The sequence below is a fragment of the Herpailurus yagouaroundi genome, unplaced genomic scaffold (genome assembly GCF_014898765.1).
Source record: "Herpailurus yagouaroundi ecotype Mexico unplaced genomic scaffold, PumYag 77, whole genome shotgun sequence".
Taxonomy (NCBI): Eukaryota; Metazoa; Chordata; class Mammalia; order Carnivora; family Felidae; genus Herpailurus; species Herpailurus yagouaroundi.
This window is the reverse complement of record NW_024412388.1, coordinates 47,737,490-47,757,482: the sequence shown is the minus strand read 5'-3', so window position 1 is coordinate 47,757,482 and position 19,993 is coordinate 47,737,490. Positions and strand designations below refer to the sequence as shown.

Here is a 19,993-nt window from a genome sequence, read left to right as displayed (position 1 = left end):
TGTATGCTTGAGAAGATGAGTATCTGCTTATGTTAATGTATATATGTATTAGGTAAATTTGGCCTATAGTGTTAAAGTCCACTGTTTCCATCTTAATTTTTCTATCTGAATGTTCCGTGCATTACTTAAAGTAGCTTCTAGCATTCTCCCACTGCTATTGTATTGCTGTCTGTTTCTCCCTTCAGTTCTATCATTGTTTATCTATTTAGATGCTCTGATGTTGGGTGCATATATATTTATAATTATTATAGTGTCCATGTTTATTGATCCTTTTGTCATTATATAATGGCCCTTTTCCCTTGTGACAATTTTTGTTTTTAAGTCTATTTTGTCTGATTTAAGTATAGCCACCTCAACTTTCTTTTCGTTACTAATTGCATAGTATATTTTTTTCCTAGTCCTTCACTTTAAACCTGTATGTGTCCTTGTATCTTTTTATTTTATTTTTTATTTTTTAAAATTTATATCCAAATTAGTTAGCATATAGTGCAATGATGATTTCAGGAGTAGATTCCTTACCCATTAGCCCATCCCCCCTCCCACAACCCCTTTAGTAACCCTCAATTCTCCATATTTATGAGTCTCTTCTGTTTTGTGCTCTTCCCTGTTTTTATATTATTTTCGTTTCCTTTCCCTTATGTTCACCTGTTTTGTCTCTTAATGTCCTCATATGAGTGAAGTCATATCATTTTTGTCTTTCTCTGACTACTTTTACTTAGCATAATACCCTCCACTTCCATCCACACAATTGCAAATGGCAAGATTTCATTCTTTTTGATTGCCGAGTAATACTCCATTGTATATATATTCCACATCTTCTTTATCCATTCATCCATTGATGGACATTTGGGCTCTCTCCATATTTTGGCTATTGTTGATAGTGCTGCTATAAACACGAGGGAGCATGTGTCCCTTTGAAACAGCACACCTGTATCCCGTGGATAAATGCCTAGTAGTGCAATTGTTGGGTTGTAGGGTAGTTCTATTTTTAGTTTTTTGAGGAATCTCCATTGTGTCCTTATATCTTAAATGAGTCTCTGGTAGACTGCATTTGGTTAGATCTATTTTTTAATTCTCTCAGACATTATTTTTTGAGTGAGGAGTTTCATGCATTTACATTTAAAGTTATTACTGATAGGGAAAGAACTTACTGTTGCTATTTTAATTGTTTTCTCTTTGTCTTAATAGTTCTTTAGTCCTTTTGTCACTGTGGTTTGCTGATATTTGTATTGATATTCTTTGATTCCTGTCTGTTTCTTTTGTGTATCTTATATAGGTACTCCATGGTTAACGTGGGACTTACATAAAATGTTTTATAGTTAAAATAGCTTATTTTAAGCTGATAAGAGTTACATACAAAAACCCTATGCTTTTACTTTTCCTCCCCCCACCACACCTTATGTTATTGATTTTGCAGTTTACATATTTCTATATTGTATATGCATTAACATATTCTTGTTATTTTCTTTTGTTTTTTATCTAATAATTTATTTATTTTTTATAATTTACATCCAAGTTAGTTAGCCCATGGTGCAACAATGATTTCAAGAGTACATTCCTTAAGCCTTAGCCCATAGCCCCTCCCTCAACTCCTCCAGCAATTCTGTTTGTTCTCTATATTTAAGAGTCTCTTATGTTTTGTCTCCCTCCCTGTTTTTATATTATTTTTGCTTCCCTTCCCTTATGTTTATCTGTTTTGTATCTTAAAGTCCTATAGGAGTGAAGTCATATGTTATTTGTCTTTCTCTGACTAATTTCGCTTAGCATAATACACTCCAGTTACATCCACTTTGTTGCAAAAGGCAAGATTTCATTCTTTTTGATTGCCGAGTAATACTATACTGTATGTATATATATACCTCATCTTCTTTATCCATTCATCTGTCGTTGGACATGTGGACTTTTTCCATACTTTGGCTATTGTCGATAGCGCTGCTATAAACATTGGGGTGCATGTGCCCCTTTGAAACAACACACCTGTATCCCTTGGATAAATATCTAGGACTGCAGTATCTGGGTTGTAGGGTAGTTCTATTTTTAGTTTTTTGAGGAACCTCCATACTTTTTTCCAGAGTAGCCGCACCAGTTTGCATTCCCACCAGCAGTGCAAAAGAGATCCTCTTTCTTCCCATCCTCACCAACATCTGTCGTTGCCTGAGTTGTTAATATTAGCATTCTGACAGGTGTGGGGTGGTATCTCAATGTAGTTTTGATTTGTATTTCCCTGATGATGAGTGATGTTGAGCATTTTTTCATGTGTTGGTCGGCCATCTGGATGTCTTCTTTGGAGAAGTGTCTATTCATGTCTTTTGCCCATTTCTTCACTGGGTTAGTTTTTTGGGTGTTGAGGTTGATAAGTGCTTTATAGATTTTGGATACTAACCCTTTATCTGATAGGTCATTTGCAAATATCTTCTCCCATTCCATCAGTTGCCTTTTAGTTTTGCTGATTGTTTCCTTCACTGTGCAGAAGCTTTTAATTTTGATGAGGTCCCAATAGTTCATTTTTGCTTTGGTTTCCCTTGCCTCTGGAGACATGTTGAATAAAGAGTTGCTGCGGCCGAGGTCAAAGAGGTTTTTCCTGCTTTCCCCTCTAGGATTTTGATGGCTTCTTGTCTTGTGTTTAGGTCTTTCATCCATTTTGAGTTTATTTTTGTGTATGGTGTAAGAAAGTGGTCCAGGTTCAATTTTCTGCATGTCGCTATCCAGTTTTCCCAGCACCACTTGCTGAAGAGTCTTTATTCCATTGGATATTCTTTCCTGCTTTGTCAAAGATTAGTTGGCCATACGTTTGTGGGTCCACTTCTGGGTTCTCTATTCTGTTCCATTGATCTGAGTGTCTGTTTTTGTGCCAGTACCATACTGTCTTGATGATTACAGCTTTGTAATACATCTTGATGTCTGGGATTGTGATGCCACCAGCTTGGTTTTTCTTATTCAAGATTGCTTTGGCTATTCAGGGTCTTTTGTTCTAGCTCTGTGAAGAATGCTGGTGTTATTTTGATAGGTATTGCACTGAATATGTAGATTGCTTTGGGTAATATTGACATTTTAACAGTATTTGTTCTTCCTGTCTGGGAGCATGGAATATTTTTTTTTTGTCTTCTTCAATTTCTTTCATAAGCTTTCTATAGTTTTCAGTATATAGATTTCTCACCTCTTTGGTTAGGCTTATTCCTAGGTATTTTATTTTTGGTGCAATTGTAAATGGGATTGGCTCCTTGATTTCTCTTTCTATGACTTTATTATTGGTGTATAGGAATGTAACCGATTTCTGTGCATTGATTTTATGTCCTGCGAATTTGCTGAATTCATGGATCACTTCTAACAGTTTTTGGTGGAATCTTTTGGGTTTTCCATATAGAGTATCATGTCATCTGCGAAGAGTGAAAGTTGGACTCCCTCCTGGCTGATTTGGATGCCTTTTATTCCTTTGTGTTGTCTGATTGCTGAGGCTAAGACTTCCAATACTATGTTGGATAACAATCGAGAGTAGACATCCCTATCTTGTTCCTGACCTTAGGGGGAAAGATCTCAGTTTTCCCCATTGAGGATGGTATTAGCATTGGGTCTTAGATACATGGCTTTTATGATCTGGAGGTATGCTCCTTCTATCCCTACTTTCTTGAGTGTTTTTATCAAGAAAGGAGGCTGTATTTTGTCACATGCTTTCTCTGCATCTATTGAGAGGATCATGTGGTTCTCATCCTTTCTTTAATCTATGTGATGTATCACATTGATTGTTTTGCAGATATTGAACCAGTCCCGCATCCCAAGTATAAATCCTACTTAGTTGTGGTGAATAATTCTTGTAAAGTATCGTTAGATATGGTTGGCTAGTGTCTTGTTGAGGATTTTTGCGTCCATGTTCATCAGAGAAATTCGTTTGTAGTTCTCCTTTTTAGTGGGGTCTTTGTTTTTGGAATCCAGGTAATGCTGGCTTCACAGAAACAGTTTGGAAGTTTTCCTTCCATTTCTATTTTTTGGAAAAGCTTCAAGAGAATAGGTGATAACTGTTCTTTAAATGTTTGGTAGAATTCCCCTGGAAAGCCATCTGGCCCTGGACTCTTGTTTTTTGGGAGATTTTTGATTACTAATTTGATTTCATTACTGGTTATGGGTCTGTCCAAATTATCTATTTCCTCCTGTTTCAGTTTTGGTAGTTAATATGTTTCTAGGAATTTGTCGATTTCTTCCAGATTGCCCATTTTATTGATGTCTAATTGTTCATAATATATTCTTATTGTTTGTATTTCTGCTGTGTTTGTTGTGATCTCTCCTCTTTCATTCTTGATTTTATTTATTTGTGTCCTTTTTTCTTTTTTGATCACACTGGCTAGGGGTTTATCAGTGTTTTTAATTCTTTCAAAGAACCAGCTCCTGGTTTCATTGATCTGTTATGTTTTTTGTTGTTGTTGTTTTGTTTTGTGGTGGTTTTTTTTTTTGGTTTCGATAGTATTGATTTCTGCTCTAATCTTTATTATTTCCTGTCTTCTGCCGGTTTTGGGTTTTATTTGCTGTTCTTTTCCCAGCTCTTTGAGGTGTAAGGTTCGGTTGTGTATCTGAGACCTTTCTTCCTTATTTAGGAAGGCCTGGATTGCTATATACTTTCCTCTTATTACCGCCTTTGCTGTGTCCCAGAGGTTTTGGCTGTGGTGTTATCATTTTCATTGGCTTCCGTGTACTTTTTAATTTCCTCTTTAACTTCTTGGTTAGCCTATTCATTCTTTAGTAGGATGGTCTGTAGTCTCCAAATATTTGTTATCTTTCCAAGTTTTTTCTTCTGGTTGATTTCATGTTTCATAGCATTGTGGTCTGAAAATATGCATGGTATGATCTCAATCTTTTTGTACTTGTTGAGGGCTGATTTGTGTCCTAGTATGTGATCTCTTCTGGAGAATATTCCACGTGCACTGCAGAAGAATGTGTATTCTGCTGCTTTAGGATGAAATGTTCTGAATATATCTGTTAAGTGCATCCGGTCCTGTGTGTCATTCAAAGCCATTGTTTTCTTGTTGACTTTTTGTTTAGATGATCTGTCCATTTCTGCAAGTGGGGTATTGAAGTCCCCTACTATTATGGTATTATTATCAACGCATTTATTTATGTTTGTGATTAATTGATTTATATATTTGGGTGCCACCACATTTGGAGCATAAATGTTTACAATTGTTGGGTCTTCTTGGCGGATAGACCCCTTAATTATGATATAATGCCCTTTTTCATCTCTTCTTACAGTCTTTATTTTAAAATCTAGGTTTCTGATACAAGTGTGGGTACTACGGCTTTCTTTTGTTGACCATTAGCATGATAGATGGTTCTCCATCCCCTTACTTTCAATCTGAAGTTGCCTTTAGGTCTAAAGTGGGTGTCTTGTACACAGCGTATAGATGGAACTTGTTTTCTTATCCATTCTGTTACCCTGTGTCTTTTGATTGGAGCATTTAGTCCATTGACGTTTAGAGTGAGTACTGAAAGATATGAATTTATTGCCATTATGTTGCCTATAGAGTTGGAGTTTCTGGTGGTGTTCTCTGGTCTTTTCTAATTTGTTTTGCTTTTGGACTGTGGTTTTTTTGTTTTGTTTTGTTGTTTTTATTTTTGTTTTTTCTGTCTTTTCTCCCCTCAGAGAGTCCCCCTTAAAATTTCTTGCAGGGCTGGTTTAGTGGTCACAAACTCCTTTAATTTTTGTTTGTCTAGGAAACTTTTCATCTCTCCTTCTATTTTGAATGACAGCCTTGCTGGGTAAAGAATTCTTGGCTGAATATTTTTCCAATTCAGCACATTGAATATATCCTGCCACTCCTTTCTGGCCTGCCAAGTTTCTGTGGATAGGTCTGCTGCAAACCTGATCTGTCTTCCCTTGTAGGTTAAGGACTTTTTTTCCCTTGCTACTTTCATGATTCTTTCCTTGCCTCAGTGTTTTGTGAATTTGATTATGATATGCCTTGTTGATGGTCGGTTTTTGTTGAATCTAATGGGAGTCCTCTTTGCTTCCTGGATTTTGATATCTGTGTCTTTCCCCTGGTTAGATAAGTTTTCCACTTTGATTTGCTGACATAAGTTTTCTACCCCTTTTCCCCTCTTCTCATTTTCTGGGACCTCTATGATTCTGATATTACTCCTTTTTGATGAGTCACTGAGTTCTCTAATTTCTATATCATGCTCTTTTGCCTTAGTCTCCCTCTTTTTTTCTGCCTCATTTTCTCCCTAGTTTCCTCTGTATTGCTGATTTGCTGCTCTGCCTGATCCATCCTTGCCCCTGTGGTATCCATTTGAGATTGAAGCTCATTTATAGCATTTTTTATTTCATCCTGAGTAGCTTTACTTCTTTTATCTCTGCAGAAAGGGATTCTAATCTTATCTCAACCCTAGCTAGTATTCTTATTATTGTGACTCTAAATTCTGGTTCAGACATCTTGTTCATATCTGTATTCATTACGTCCCTGGCTGTCATTTCTTCCTTTTCTTTGTTTTGTGGTAAATTCCTTTGTTTTGTCATTTTGAAGGAAAAAAAAAGGAATTAATAAAGTAAAAAAGAAAAAAAAAACCCTTAAAATTAAAAAATTAAAAACGTTCAAAGAAATCAAATAAAGGATGCTAGATCCTCAGTGTCTTTTGGTCTGGTTGTTGAAACAAGCTGGACAGATTAGAGAAAAAAGGGAAAGATAAGAAAAGATAACAAAGACAAAAGAAAAAGAAAGGAAAAAGGAAAACGTTTGAAAATTTGAAAAATGAATACAATAAAATAAATGATGAAAGTAAAATAGAATTTTAAAAATTTATGAAAAAGTAAAAAATATAGTAGAAAAAAATGAAAGAAAAATCTTTTTAATCATAATGGAAAATAAAAATAAATTATTTCTTTCTGTATTCAAAAATAAGAAAAGAGAAAAAGATTGAATAAAAGGACCAGCAAACAGAATTAAGAATGATACAACTGGTTTCCCATAGAAGTCAAGCTATGAAGCAGTTTATAGTCTGTAAACTAAGCAGGTTGAGAGTCTTGTGTTTGTCAAGAGCACTGTTGGCCCAGTTGGGCGGGGTTTAGTGTAATGGCTCAGTTCTCCACTAGATGGTGCTGCTTAGCTTACTGGGGTGGATTGCTGTGGTGTGTTTAGGCATGTATGTGCATGCATGGGAGGGGTGAAAATGGTGTCACCCTGCTACCCAGTCTCTAGTATCAGAACTCTGTGCTCTCCACAACTGGCAGTCAAGCACCCCTCCTTAGTCTCCGGCTTGTGTCCCCTCCCCACTTCTGCACTGTCTGTGACTAAGCTGTCAGGCTGCCAGGTAGCACCTCCATCCTGAGTTTTATCTCAGATGTGGCTGTGTTTCCCAACACCTCACTTCTGAGGGACTGTGGCTTTGACCCACTCAGATCCTCTGGCGGAGGGTCTCGCTGAGCAATGGCTGGGTGTGGACCGCCCCCAGGAATGTTTGCAAGACTGTGCTGCTGCTGATGCCCAGAGACTGCCCCTGGGTGCCAGCCCGCCTCAGAAAATGTTTGCATGATCTTTTAGCAGCAGTGTTTCAGGGTTTATGGCAAATCACAACACACATCTGGCTCCAGGCTTCGCTCTTAACATCCTTGTTCCAACACCAGTGAATGTGGTTGTTGTCCGGGGTCTGCTGGTACCTTTGCCTGTGGGGTGGTTGCACAGCCTCTACCAAATGTCCCCAGCAGGGGAACTGCCACTCCCCATGTGTCCCATGGACCCCTTGGACCTTGGTCTCCACTCTTGGGGATTCATCCTTCCCACAAGAACACTGCCAGGTATTGAGCTGCAGAGTTTCAGACTGTGCTCCCCTTCTTTATAGAGTCTTAATGGAATTTAAACCCTCTATTTTCTCCTTTCTCCCTTTTTTGTTCAGTCCCTGTGGCTGTTTCCACTTTTCCACTTTCTCTCCAGCTCCTTTTGGTGGGGGGTGCTTTTCCCATACTCTCCCCCAACCCCCCCCCATCTCTGTCCTCTCTCTGCACCTAAAAACAGCTCCCTGCCCTCTGTGGCTTCTCTCCTCTGGTTCACCTGTCCGTGCTGTGTACCCGCCTAGTTCTGTGGTTCAAGTTATGCAAATTGTTGTGTTAATCCTCAGGCCAGTTTTCTAGGTGTGTAAGATGGTTTAGTGTTGATCTGGCTACATTTCATGGAGTAGAGACGCAAAAAATCTTCCATGTCGTTCTCCCATCTTGGCATGATGGATTAGATTTTAAAACATTTCTTTTATGAAAACAAAATGCTAATTTGCGTGGAAGATTTTTGCCCTCAATACGTGTTCTTAATATATGTCATACTGACAATAATGGGTTATCTTTTGGAATGAGTGTACTGTCAATGTTATACATGGAGAGAGAGGGTGGGCATTCTCTTCTGGGCTTCTCTAATACTATATTTTATGAGCTTTTTTATTTTTATTTTTTTTTTAATTTTTTTTTTCAACGTTTATTTATTTTTGGGACAGAGAGAGACAGAGCATGAACGGGGGAGGGGCAGAGAGAGAGGGAGACACAGAATCGGAAACAGGCTCCAGGCTCTGAGCCATCAGCCCAGAGCCCGACGCGGGGCTCGAACTCACGGACCGCGAGATCGTGACCTGGCTGAAGTCGGACGCTCAACCGACTGCGCCACCCAGGCGCCCCTTTATGAGCTTTTTTAAAAGTAATGAGTATATTATTCTTTTATTAAAATACTGATAGAAATTTTTTTTTCATTCCTATGCCTTTTTCTTTGTTTCTTGCTACTTTTTTTTGCTTTTTTTAAGTTTTTAATTCCAGTTTACATACAGTGTTATATTGGTTTCAAGTGTATAAATACAGTGATTCAACACTTCGATACAACACCTGGTGCTCATCACAAGTGCATTCCTTCATCCCCATCACCTGTTTAACCCATCCCTCCACTTTCTCCCCTCTAGTATGAGTGTGTCTTGTATAATTAAGAATCTGTTTCTTGTTTTGTGTCAAGTTTTTTCCTTTGCTTGTTCGTTTTGTTTCTTTTTTTTTTCTTCAGTGTTTATTTATTTTGAGGGATCACAAGTGAGAGATGGGCAGAGAGAGAATCCTAAGCAGGCCTCACGCTGTCAACACAGAGCTTGACCTGGGGCTTGAACCCACAAACTGTGAGGTCGTGACCTGAGTCAAAATCAAGAGTTGGACAGTTAACTGACTGAGCCACCCAGGCGCCCCTGTTTTGTTTCTTAAATTCCACATATGAGTGAAATCATATGGTATTCATCTTCCTCTGACTGACTTACTACACTTAGCATTATGTCTTCAAGTTCCATCCATGTAATCGCAAATTGCAAGATTTCGTTCTTTTTCATGACTGAATAATGTTTCTTTGTATATATATGCCACATCTTCTTTATCCATTCATCAATTGATGGACACATGAGCTGCTTCCATATTTTGACTATTGTAAATAATGCTGCTGTAAACACAGGGGTGCAAATATCCTTTCGAATTCATGCTCTTGTATCTTTTGGGTAAATACCCAATGGTGCATTGCTGGATCATAAAGTAGTTCTGTTTGTAACTTTCTGAGGAGTCTCCATACTGTTTCTCACTGTGACACCAGTTTGCAGTCCCACTAACGGGGCGCCAGTGTTCCTTGTTCTCCACATCTTCACCAACACCTGTTGTTTCTTATGGTTTTGATTTTAGCCATTCTGACAGGTGTGAAGTGATATCTTGTTGTTTTGACTTGTATTTCCCTGATGATAAGTGACGATAGGCATCTTTTCATGTTCTGTTGGCTATCTGGACGTCTTCTTTGGAAAAATCTCTCTTCATGTCTTCTGCCCATTTTTTTAATTGGCTTATTTGTTTTTTGGATGTTGAGTTTTTATATTTTGGATACCAGTCCTTGATCAGATATATCACGTGCAAATAATGGTAGAAAATGCCTTTAAAATGTAATGACGTAAAGATAAACTTTTAAAAATGTTCTCATAAGTACGTTCATTTTTTTCTGTCATTACTTCTTGTTCTAGGCTTGTGTGGACGTCAGAGCCGGTTCAGTGTTTTGGCAGCAGATGGAATTTGCAGATAGCCTCCAGGGTCGTCCCAAGTTGCCAGAATGGTTATCCACACACCCTTCTCATGGAAATCGAGCTGAGCACTTGGATAGACTCATACCTCAGGTGAGCTAAGACTGTATAAGGCAAGACTTTATTTTTACTGTATCACTTATTTTTAATGTTGTTACTTCTTATGTTTAGAAAAGGAGAGTTCTAGTCTAGCCCATCAATTATTTTGATTACTGTAATCATGGGTTATCAGTTTTCAAAAGACTTGACTGAAAAGTGAAACCCTGTTTGTCCACAAGTCTTGGGGAATAAATTGGAGTAGAGTTGACTTTTCTTGTTGGTGGATGGTTTAACCTTTTTAGTTTCATACCTTTTAAACTTAACTGATTTGGCTAAAGTCTAAAACTCAAGGCGTATTTTTTTTCAACATATTGATCCTAATTTAGTATCTTCTTGGTGATTGAACCTTTGTTAAAAAGCTGGTTAAAAATACCCATTAATGACTTGTACAAAATTTTTAGGTCAGTTGGTTATCTCGATATTGATGCTAGAATTTGTTTTCTTAGAAAAAAAAATCTCTTTGTATTAGTTTCTTTTTAGTTATTTGTTTATAAAGGTAAAGTATGTGCTGTTTAGTGTTTTGGTTTTTTTGTTTGTTTGTTTTTGGGTAGAACTCCTGAATGGATCAAGTTGAAGCAGCTTTCCCTCAAGTAGTTTTTACTATCTTCTGAAAATCTTTTGACTTAACATCATTCAAAATGCGTTCTTTAGTTATCACATCAGTGCAGAATGCATGTCAGACATCTCTAAGCCAGGCTACATCTCTTTTCTGTTTCACTTGCATTAAATTTGCTGGTTGGTTGTAAAAAGCGGAATATTCTTTAGAATTTAAGAATTGGTATTGGGCTGTTTGCTAAAGGATAACAACAGATTCAGGTGTATTATAAAAGTATCTTTCAGTTTAACTTCAAATTCAACTTAAGAAATATTGAGTACATATTATAAGAAAGAAATGATGCTAGTAGGTACAGGGGATACAATAGAAGTAAGGGGGCGCCTGGGTGGCGCAGTCGGTTAAGCGTCCGACTTCAGCCAGGTCACGATCTCGCGGTCCGTGAGTTCGAGCCCCACGTCAGGCTCTGGGCTGATGGCTCGGAGCCTGGAGCCTGTTTCCGATTCTGTGTCTCCCTCTCTCTCTGCCCCTACCCCATTCATGCTCTGTCTCTCTCCGTCCCAAAAATAAATAAAAAACGTTGAAAAAAAAAATTTAAAAACAATAGAAGTAAGATATGGTTCTTGATACTTTCATGCTAAGTACAAATTGATTCTTAATACAACAGGGAATATGATCTCTCATAAGAAAAGTTGAAATGTAGTGGTATGCAATTTGAAGGAATAGTAGCCTGCATCTAGTTTAAGATAAGAAACAATCACAAGATTCATTCATTAATTTATGTGATCAGTATTTGTTGATACTCATTACTAATCTCCTATTCTGTGTTCTATTGCTGGGAATGAGCAAGGACAAAACAAAACAGGCTTTGCTTTCTTGGAGCTAGCATTTTACTTAGGTAATGCAAATAATAAACAAACATGTGTGGTATGTCAAGTGGTGATAAGCACGATGGGAAATACAAAGCATGTCAAAGGTAATAGGGCTGGGCAGTGGAGAAAGTCTGCTAGTTTCTGTTCATGTGTTAAGAAGGGCCTCACTGAATAGAACCTGGAAAGAAGCCAGGGAGCCAATCTTATGTATATTTGGAGGGAGTCTTTTAAGCTGAGGAAGCAGCAAGTGCACAGGACCTAAAGTGAGAGCATGTTGGGTGTGTTCATGGAATAGCAAGGAAGACATTGGGGCTGAATGGAGTAAGGAAAGGTGGGAGAATGCTTGAAACTTAAGGGGAACAGACGATGGAAGGTCATCTAAATCACTGTAAGGACTCGACTTTTATGTCAAGTGATGGGGGAAAGCTAGTAGAGGGTTTTCAGCAGAGTTGACCTGACTCCTGTGTTTTACAGTGATCACTGGGGCTCCTGTGTGGAGAGTGGACTGTAGTGGAGCAAGGGCAGAATCAGAGAGACTAGTAGGCTCTTGCAATAATCCTAGTAAAATGTTATGGAGGTGGAAGAGAGAAAGAGAAGTGGTGAGATTTTGGATATATCTTGGAAGGAATAATGAGAGAATTTGTTGACAGTTTGGGCATACTTTGTACCTTTCATGAGTACTGGGGGATAGCCAGACCTTTCTAAATATACTTCGTTTATACTCCTAATTTGAAGGAAAAATTTTGAGAAAGAAACATAAGTGAAATTTACTTAATATAATGTATAATAATCCTTCATCTTAAAATAGGGCAACATAGAACTGGTATCGTATGTGTTTCATTAGTAATTTATGAGTGCTGAAGGTCACTGGCTCTGAGAATCTTCTTGGTCCTCCCTGAGACCCGGGACCTTGTACCACCTTGGGAGGTTTAGCCTGTCTCTAAAGTCATAATAACCACATGGTTTTCTTTCAGAATTTCTTTTCTTTGCATATTTGCTCAGTGAAATTCTAAAAGTATATGGTTTGCGTAAAGTGAATAATGGCTTCTAGCCAACTTTCATCTGAAGCCTGTCCTAAAGTCTGTAAGAAATATGTGTTAGAGAAGTCTTTAAAATAATAACGAATTGATTAGTAAGTATGAGGAAAAGTGATTGGAGAAGCAAATGTTATTTGGCAACCAATGATGAAAAACACTGGGAGATTTTTTTCTTCTAAAAATAAACTATCCTAGTTTAGAAACTTAATTTGAAAACCTCATATAATTTCTTATATTTTCCCCCCAAGTGATTAAATTCAATTTGAAAGTAATAAAACTCTACTACAATATTGGGAATAATTCAGTGGTTGAAGTGAAACTGATAGTACAAGAGTATATTGTTAATTAGAATACATAGTCATAATTCAGAGATTGGAATTCCCTAACATTGTAAGTCTAATTTCTGTAATGAAAGAAAGCAGTTCCTCAGGCAGTATATAGAATTATGTGAATCTATAGACTACTACTAATAAAGACTACTTTTTGTTGTCGTTGGTTTTTTGTTTTTTGTTGTTTTTTTGTTTTGTTTTGTTTTTTACTTAAGTGAGTGCAGTGTTGTATTCTATCTAAAGCTTCTGTCTTTGACATTGCTGACAGTAACCCTGAAGTGATACACATCTCAAAGATAGTTGGGAATACCGCGCCATAGGACAGAGAAATCTAGGCAAGAGATGAGGATTTCAGAGCTACTTGAAAATGTTATAGTTGAAGCAGAATGGATGAGTTCACTTAGGAAGTAAGCAGAGAAAAAGATGCTGGACAGAGTTAACTGTATAAGGTAGTTTCCCTATATAATTAGTAGGATAAAGATTGAGCTTCTGGTAAATCAGATTTATAAGAGGAGAAAAGATCAGGAAAATCAGGAAAGTAAGATGATTTGGTTCTGTGAGAACCCAAATCTTGATAATTTTTATTTTCTAAAAAAATTTAGCTTATTAAAGATTATATATTTCTTATTGGATTCCTTGAATATCATTAAAGAAATGTATTATTTTCTACCATAGCATATCAACATTTATTTTAAAATCTGTATTTTGTGCATTCAACAAATATTTATTGATTACATGTTATGTCAGACTATAGATGTTATGAACATAATAGACAAAAAACCTTGCCCTAATGAAGCTTATTATGCCGTAAAGGGAGACAGACAATAAATAGCATTAATTAGTAATGTATAGAACAAATTATTGATACATTGCATATTAGTAATGACTGTTGATGAGGAAAATACAAGAAGAACAAAGTATTAGCTTGGGCTGCCACAACCAGAGATTGGGTGGCTTAAGCAACAGAAATTAATTTCTTCACAGTTCTGAAGGCTAGAAGACCAAGATCAAGGTTCTGGCTTAAGCAACAGCAATTAATTTTTTCATAATTCTGAAGGCCAGAAATCCAATAATTTTCTTGCAGATTCAGTTTCTGGTAAGGTCTTTGTGGTTTGCAGATGGCTGCCTTCTAGAACATTGTGTCCTTACGTGGGGGGAGATAGCGTGTTGATGTCTCTTTCTTTTCTTGTAAGGGCATGTTAATCCCTTCATGAGGGCTCCCCCCTCATGACCTCATCTAAACTTAATTACCTCCCAAAACCCCATCTCTAAATACAGTCATAACATTAGAGGTTAGGGGTTCAACGTAAGAATTTGGGACAGGGGGAACAATTCAGTCCATAGCAGATAGATAACATGTGAGCACAGGTGGTAGAGGTGTTGGAATAGCTCTTTGAAATGGGGCCAGTCCGAGAAGGTTTCACTGAGAAGATGGTATTTGAATGAAGAATTGAAATAAATGAAAGAATGAGCCATGTGGCTTCCTAGGACAACAGCTTTCCAGGCAGAAGAAATAGTAAGTACAAGGCCCTAGGGCAGGAGTGAGCCTGGTGTATATGAGAGACTACAGGGAAACCAGTGTGGCTGGATGGGGAAGCAAGGGAGAACGTGGGATTTGTAGTCAACGTAAGGACTTTGGATTTTGCTCACAGATGGGCCACCAGTGGAAAATTTTGAGCAGGGGACTAGAAGAGTAATAGGATTGACTTATGTTTGGAAAGAATGTGATCTATAGCTCCTACAAAGCACTAAAATCGTATAATTTTGAAGTACTTTAGTATATTGTTTAGAAAATAGACTAGTTATTTGTTTTGTTGTTTTGCTTTTAAATCAAGAAAATGCCCCCAAGTTAGAAAAAATATATACCCTTGCTATTCTTTTAATGTGTATAAAGCATGTAGAAATGCCTATTAAATATAATTCACTAGCATTTAAAAAGGATAAGTATAGGGTTATAGTATTAATAATATTTGTAGTTAATAAGATGATATGCTATAATTTTATTTACTTGAAATAATCAGTTAAATTTAGGAAACAAATACTCCACGTATTTTGGTTACCATAACAACTTAGGTGAAAAATTGAAGAACAGATGTTACATCAACCTGTTGATGTTTAGTGGTATGACAGTTTTAAAATTCTACTTACACTGTTCAGATTTTAAATTTATGTATAACATAAGTTGTCCTTGAAAGAGATAACGTTATTTAACTTTCTTCCTATAAAGACTGTTATAAAATATGGATGAATAGATGTGAATAAGGGAAATTGTAAGATAACCCAGGGTAGAAATTTACCTGATAGATTTATTTTATAACCAAAAGCATTTAGACTGAATTTTTTATTTTCTGTTTCTCTCACCATCTTACTCTCTGCCATCCTTCTCTTGGTTAGGGGGAAGAGGTGGAGAATGACAGAATATAAAGGAAAAACATTTCAATGGCCTTATTGTTGTTTGGGGTTATATTATTATAATAATTTTGAATAAGATTTATTTCTTAATGTTTCTTAGAGCTTTCAATGTCAGCCTTATTTTTAAACTGTTTTTTAAATCTTGATGTTCAAATTTACCACATTCAGTTTTTATAGCTGCTAGCAGGCTATAAATGCATTCATTTTAATCTCATTTTATCTTGAATTCTTTAAACTTTCAGGAAGCTGGGAGTTGAACTCCTGTAAATCTCTCTTATGCATTTATAATTGGACAAAGTAAATGCATAAATCGTTAATATTAAACATCTCACGAGTTAGGAAATACGAGTGTTTAACACTGAAGTGAAATGTCGTTGTTGGCCAGTGTACACAAGCATACACTGTTCACCTTACAGAATTTCATTTTGTCTGACGTGGAGAGTGTGGAGGGAAAGGCAAATATCATAGCAGCTGCTGTAATTGAATTGGCCTCTGAATCATATAAAGCCAGGAAGCCTGACAGTAACATTGTCTAAAACCTTAAAAAAACATTATGGTGCATGTGATGTGTATCTACTTGAGGCTGAAGTGAATGGGCTATTAGAAAAAAAAAAATGCTTTTAGAGGAAAGAAAAGTATGATATCTTTAGAAAACATTAAAAAATTGGAGGTGATTTTTTTTCCCTCTTGAAATGACTTGGTTTCTACTTTCAACGGAAGCTTTTAACCTAATTATAAAGCTTCTGTGGCCAATAGTTTTTTTTCTCCTGTTTTTTTTCTTTCTTTAAAACCCAATTATTATAGTTTTATTTTTTATGAGTGAGTAATTGATAACTGTTTTCCTTGATATATAGAGCCCAGAAGAGTCCTGATGTGCACTAGCAGTTGCATAAATACTTCAGTTGTTACTGGGAATAAAATACAGCCATTTCATAATATATCATTCTCACGTCAGGAGTGTTTGATTATAAATTTATTTGAAAACTTTTTCTTATCTTTCTAGAAGAAAATTGACCTGTGCCAAGTTGGCCTTAAATTTAATTGTTTGTATTTATTAAAATTTTAGTTGTTTATAATTAATTTTTAGACCCCTTAAAAAACTAATCCGACTCCAATTTTCATTGCAGTTTATGAAAGAAAATGAATTAGAGGGGAAAAAAATTTTTAAGGTAAAATCATGACTTACGCAAATATAAGATGAACAATATCTGAGATTTTCTTTAACTTACTATTACTGAAAGAGCCAGTAATAGGTTACAGGGAGCTTACAGGAGAATTTAAGAACCATAAGAATATAGACAAGTAGGAATGCTGAAATGACTTTACAAATAAATGCAAAATTGATCTGTTATGAGGCAATAATCAATTGCATTCCACCAGATGGTTCACTTACATTTCTGTGGATAAGTATTTGCATTGTTAATAGTTTCGTACTACTTACAGAGTTGTAAAACAACTCTAGGACCATGAAAGGCAGAGGTGACGCTGAAGGATGCACTGGAGAGGATACCCCGATGATCTTTTTTGCCCATTTCCAAGTCTTTCACATTTTTTTCGGTTTTTATTTTCTGTTGTCATCCGTTTGTCTTTCAAGTAAAGATAATAAATCAAATCATCCTGTCAGGCTTATATATACATGGAAGGATTTGTTATTTTTAAGTAGTCACATAGCCATCATCCTTGTTGTATTTATTTTCTCTGTCTCTCTTTTTAAAATTTTTTTTTACTGCTTATTCTTGAGAGAGAGAGACAGAGTGTGAGTGGGGAGGGGCAGAGAGAGATGGGACACAGAATTTGAAGCAAGCTTCAGGCTCTGAGCTGTCAGCACAGAACCTGACATGGGCTTGAACTCATGGACCGTGAGATCATGACCTAAGTTGAATTTAGACCTTTAACTGACTGAGCCACCCAGGTACCCCGTTTTTGTTTGTTTTTAAACATGCCATTGACTTGCTCAACAAATCTAGCCCCACAGTCTATATTTATTGATTGTTTTGTTTTTTTTGGTGAGATTGTCTAACCTAACTTGTGTTAAAAAACAAAATTCAGCTGAGTAAATTTAAAGATTAAATTAGCTTTATTCAGTGATTAATGAATTGGGCAGTATCCCATCTAGCAATGGAAAGGAGCTCCAAAGAGCTGAATGAAATAGCGACTTCTGTAGGCAGAAGGGCACAGGGAAAGAGGGGTTACCTCATCCTTCTTTGGGGGACAGAAGGGGACTGTCTGGCAGATTACCTCACTAAGTGCTGACCAGGAAAATCCAGATTTACTGGTTTAAAATTCTATTTCTGGAAGAGGTTGAAACTGCAGTTAGATTAGTAGTTAAAGTCTTGGTTTGATGATGTGGGGCTTATCAGAGGTGACTCTATTTTGGGCCTATTCGTTCTTTTTTTTAACACTTGTTACTCTATATACCTATAGACAGAAGTTAAGTTTTGACAAGAATATTTTATAGGCAATGAAGCTATGCTTTTCATATTAGGATTCCCTTAATCTGGCTGCTCCACATTAGTGTTGACACATTTGATCAGGGATTTGAATGGTGGTGGCCTGACCCTTCCTTTGTCAACATGGTTTTCTCTCGTATGGCCAGCACGTGATTGTGGGGTGATGCTTTTAGGACTCTCTAGCCAGGTTTTCATCAACCTTAAAAGTTTCTTGATTGAGGGGACTATCATTGTCCTCTGTCTTAAAAGGCTTACCTGTATGTGCGTCTTCAGGAGGAATCTATATAGAACAATGAAGAAGGAGCTCAGACCAACCAAATCAAATCTAACAGAATAAAAGATGTTGCAGCCACATTTTTCTCCCATGAAGAGTAGATTTAAGAGGTAGTGAAGAGAGGTTTTTAAAACATCACAATGATGATGAGTACATAATAGTTGGAAAGAAAGATGATCATAGGTAATTGTATTTAAAAGACATTTAGCGTCTGAGTGCCCTTAACTAATAACACCAAAAGGACCCTCATCTAAACTAAATCTAAAATAACAATCACAAAAAGCCTCTGAAATGCCCATGAAATGCCCATTTTCTTCCAGTAGGATAAACTTCAAAGAGTAGAAAAATCTGAAAAAAAAAAAACAAAAAAACAAAAAAACAAAAAACAAAAACCCCAAGTCTCAGGTATAATTTAAAAGCTTTACTGCATTGGAGAAGACAGGCTAGGTGCCCCCTGAAGCTGGCATGAGAAGGCTGATCTAACTACATTGAAAGTGACAGAAGAAGAAAGAATGATTTTACAAACGTAAGATACATCCGTTCCAGAAAATTGCTAAACTTGTGAATACAGCAGACAAGCTCTAAAAGTTTCATTGGAGGCTGGGAAGAGCAGAATTGATGCCCCAGAGCAAAGACTTATTGATGCTGGAGATAAAGGAAAATAGCACAACCAAACTAAAAGACCCACATCTAAAAAAAATATCTGAAAAATGGAAGAATACTGAAAAGACACAAGTCGGGCTGCATATAACAGTGGTAAAGTCCAGAACCTTCACTTACGCCTTAGTTTCTTTGACTGTGATTTCTGTATCACATGTTTGATTTAGATAACACTTCTCAGAGTGGGCTTTTAGAAGAATCCCAAAGCATTATGGCTGAGAAACCCTGAAATGATGTTGCCTAGGTATATAAATCTATCAAGTGTTTAATCTTCATTGCAAAGACAGGATTTTACAAGCTGCCATATATAAAGAGAAAATTTAAAGACACATATGAGTAAGAATGACTTTAAATTTTTCCTTTTAGACTTTGGAGAAGTATAAGAGTTTAGGGGAAAAGAGATAAAACAACGAACAATGGAGGTAATACACTCGAGTGTGCTATCTAGCCAAACCAGCTTTTCTTTCTTTTGAAATAGAAGAAACTTTAATACATGGAACACATAAAACAATATGCCACGAAGTATTCAGCAGCAGTTCTCTTTCCAGAATCTACTGACGATCAAGAATTAGATAGAGTATGTAGTTTAGTTTGTTTATATATGACTGTGATTATAGCTTCCACCCTACTATTCTTAGAAAACTACAGATCAAGTAAGGAATTAACAAAGAATTGAGTTGAAAATATGAAAAATAAGATTCAACTGACATAAAAAACGAAATGCTAGGAAAAAGATGTATTTTTTCATAAAATACAAATACATAAAATACAAAACTTTCATAAAAATATTAGTCATTAACTTGGGCAGAAACGTGTATACTTAATATAAAAATGTGTTTCAAATTATCAGAACATAGTACATTAAAATTAATATAACAAAAATTAAAATATGGGCAACTACATGAAAATTAAAATTGTTGCATATATAGGACAATAAAGAAATCCATAAACAGTGAGAACATGCCTTAAAATAAAAAAATTTTGTAGTGGTTGTAGTTATATTTTCATGGATTGAGTGTCAAACATATATGTCAAAAAATTATCAATTTAAACGTCTGTATTAGTAATAGAGAAAAAGAGAAAGGAAATTGAGAAATACAGTGTGCCCCAGACAGGGAAAATAAAATTAAGTAGAAATAAACAAAATTTTAATAGTTAATTGTTTTAGAAATTGTGTCAAAGTGGAAATTATTGAATCAGACAGACAAAGAGTAAAATATAAATAGGATCAGTAGAAAAGCTACAATAATTAAAATG

General features: G+C 36.2%; 1 protein-coding gene across 5 annotated transcripts in view; it reads left to right on the top strand.

The window, feature by feature from the left end:
- OMA1 (OMA1 zinc metallopeptidase) overlaps positions 1–19,993 on the top strand; it is an 80,616-nt gene that overhangs the window by 49,781 nt on the left and 10,842 nt on the right. For all 5 annotated transcript variants that reach the window (XM_040470398.1, XM_040470395.1, XM_040470397.1 and 2 more), the window contains one exon: positions 9,994–10,143. In XM_040470398.1, coding sequence (XP_040326332.1) covers positions 9,994–10,143 — 150 coding nt within the window. The remainder of the gene's footprint in view (positions 1–9,993; positions 10,144–19,993) is intronic.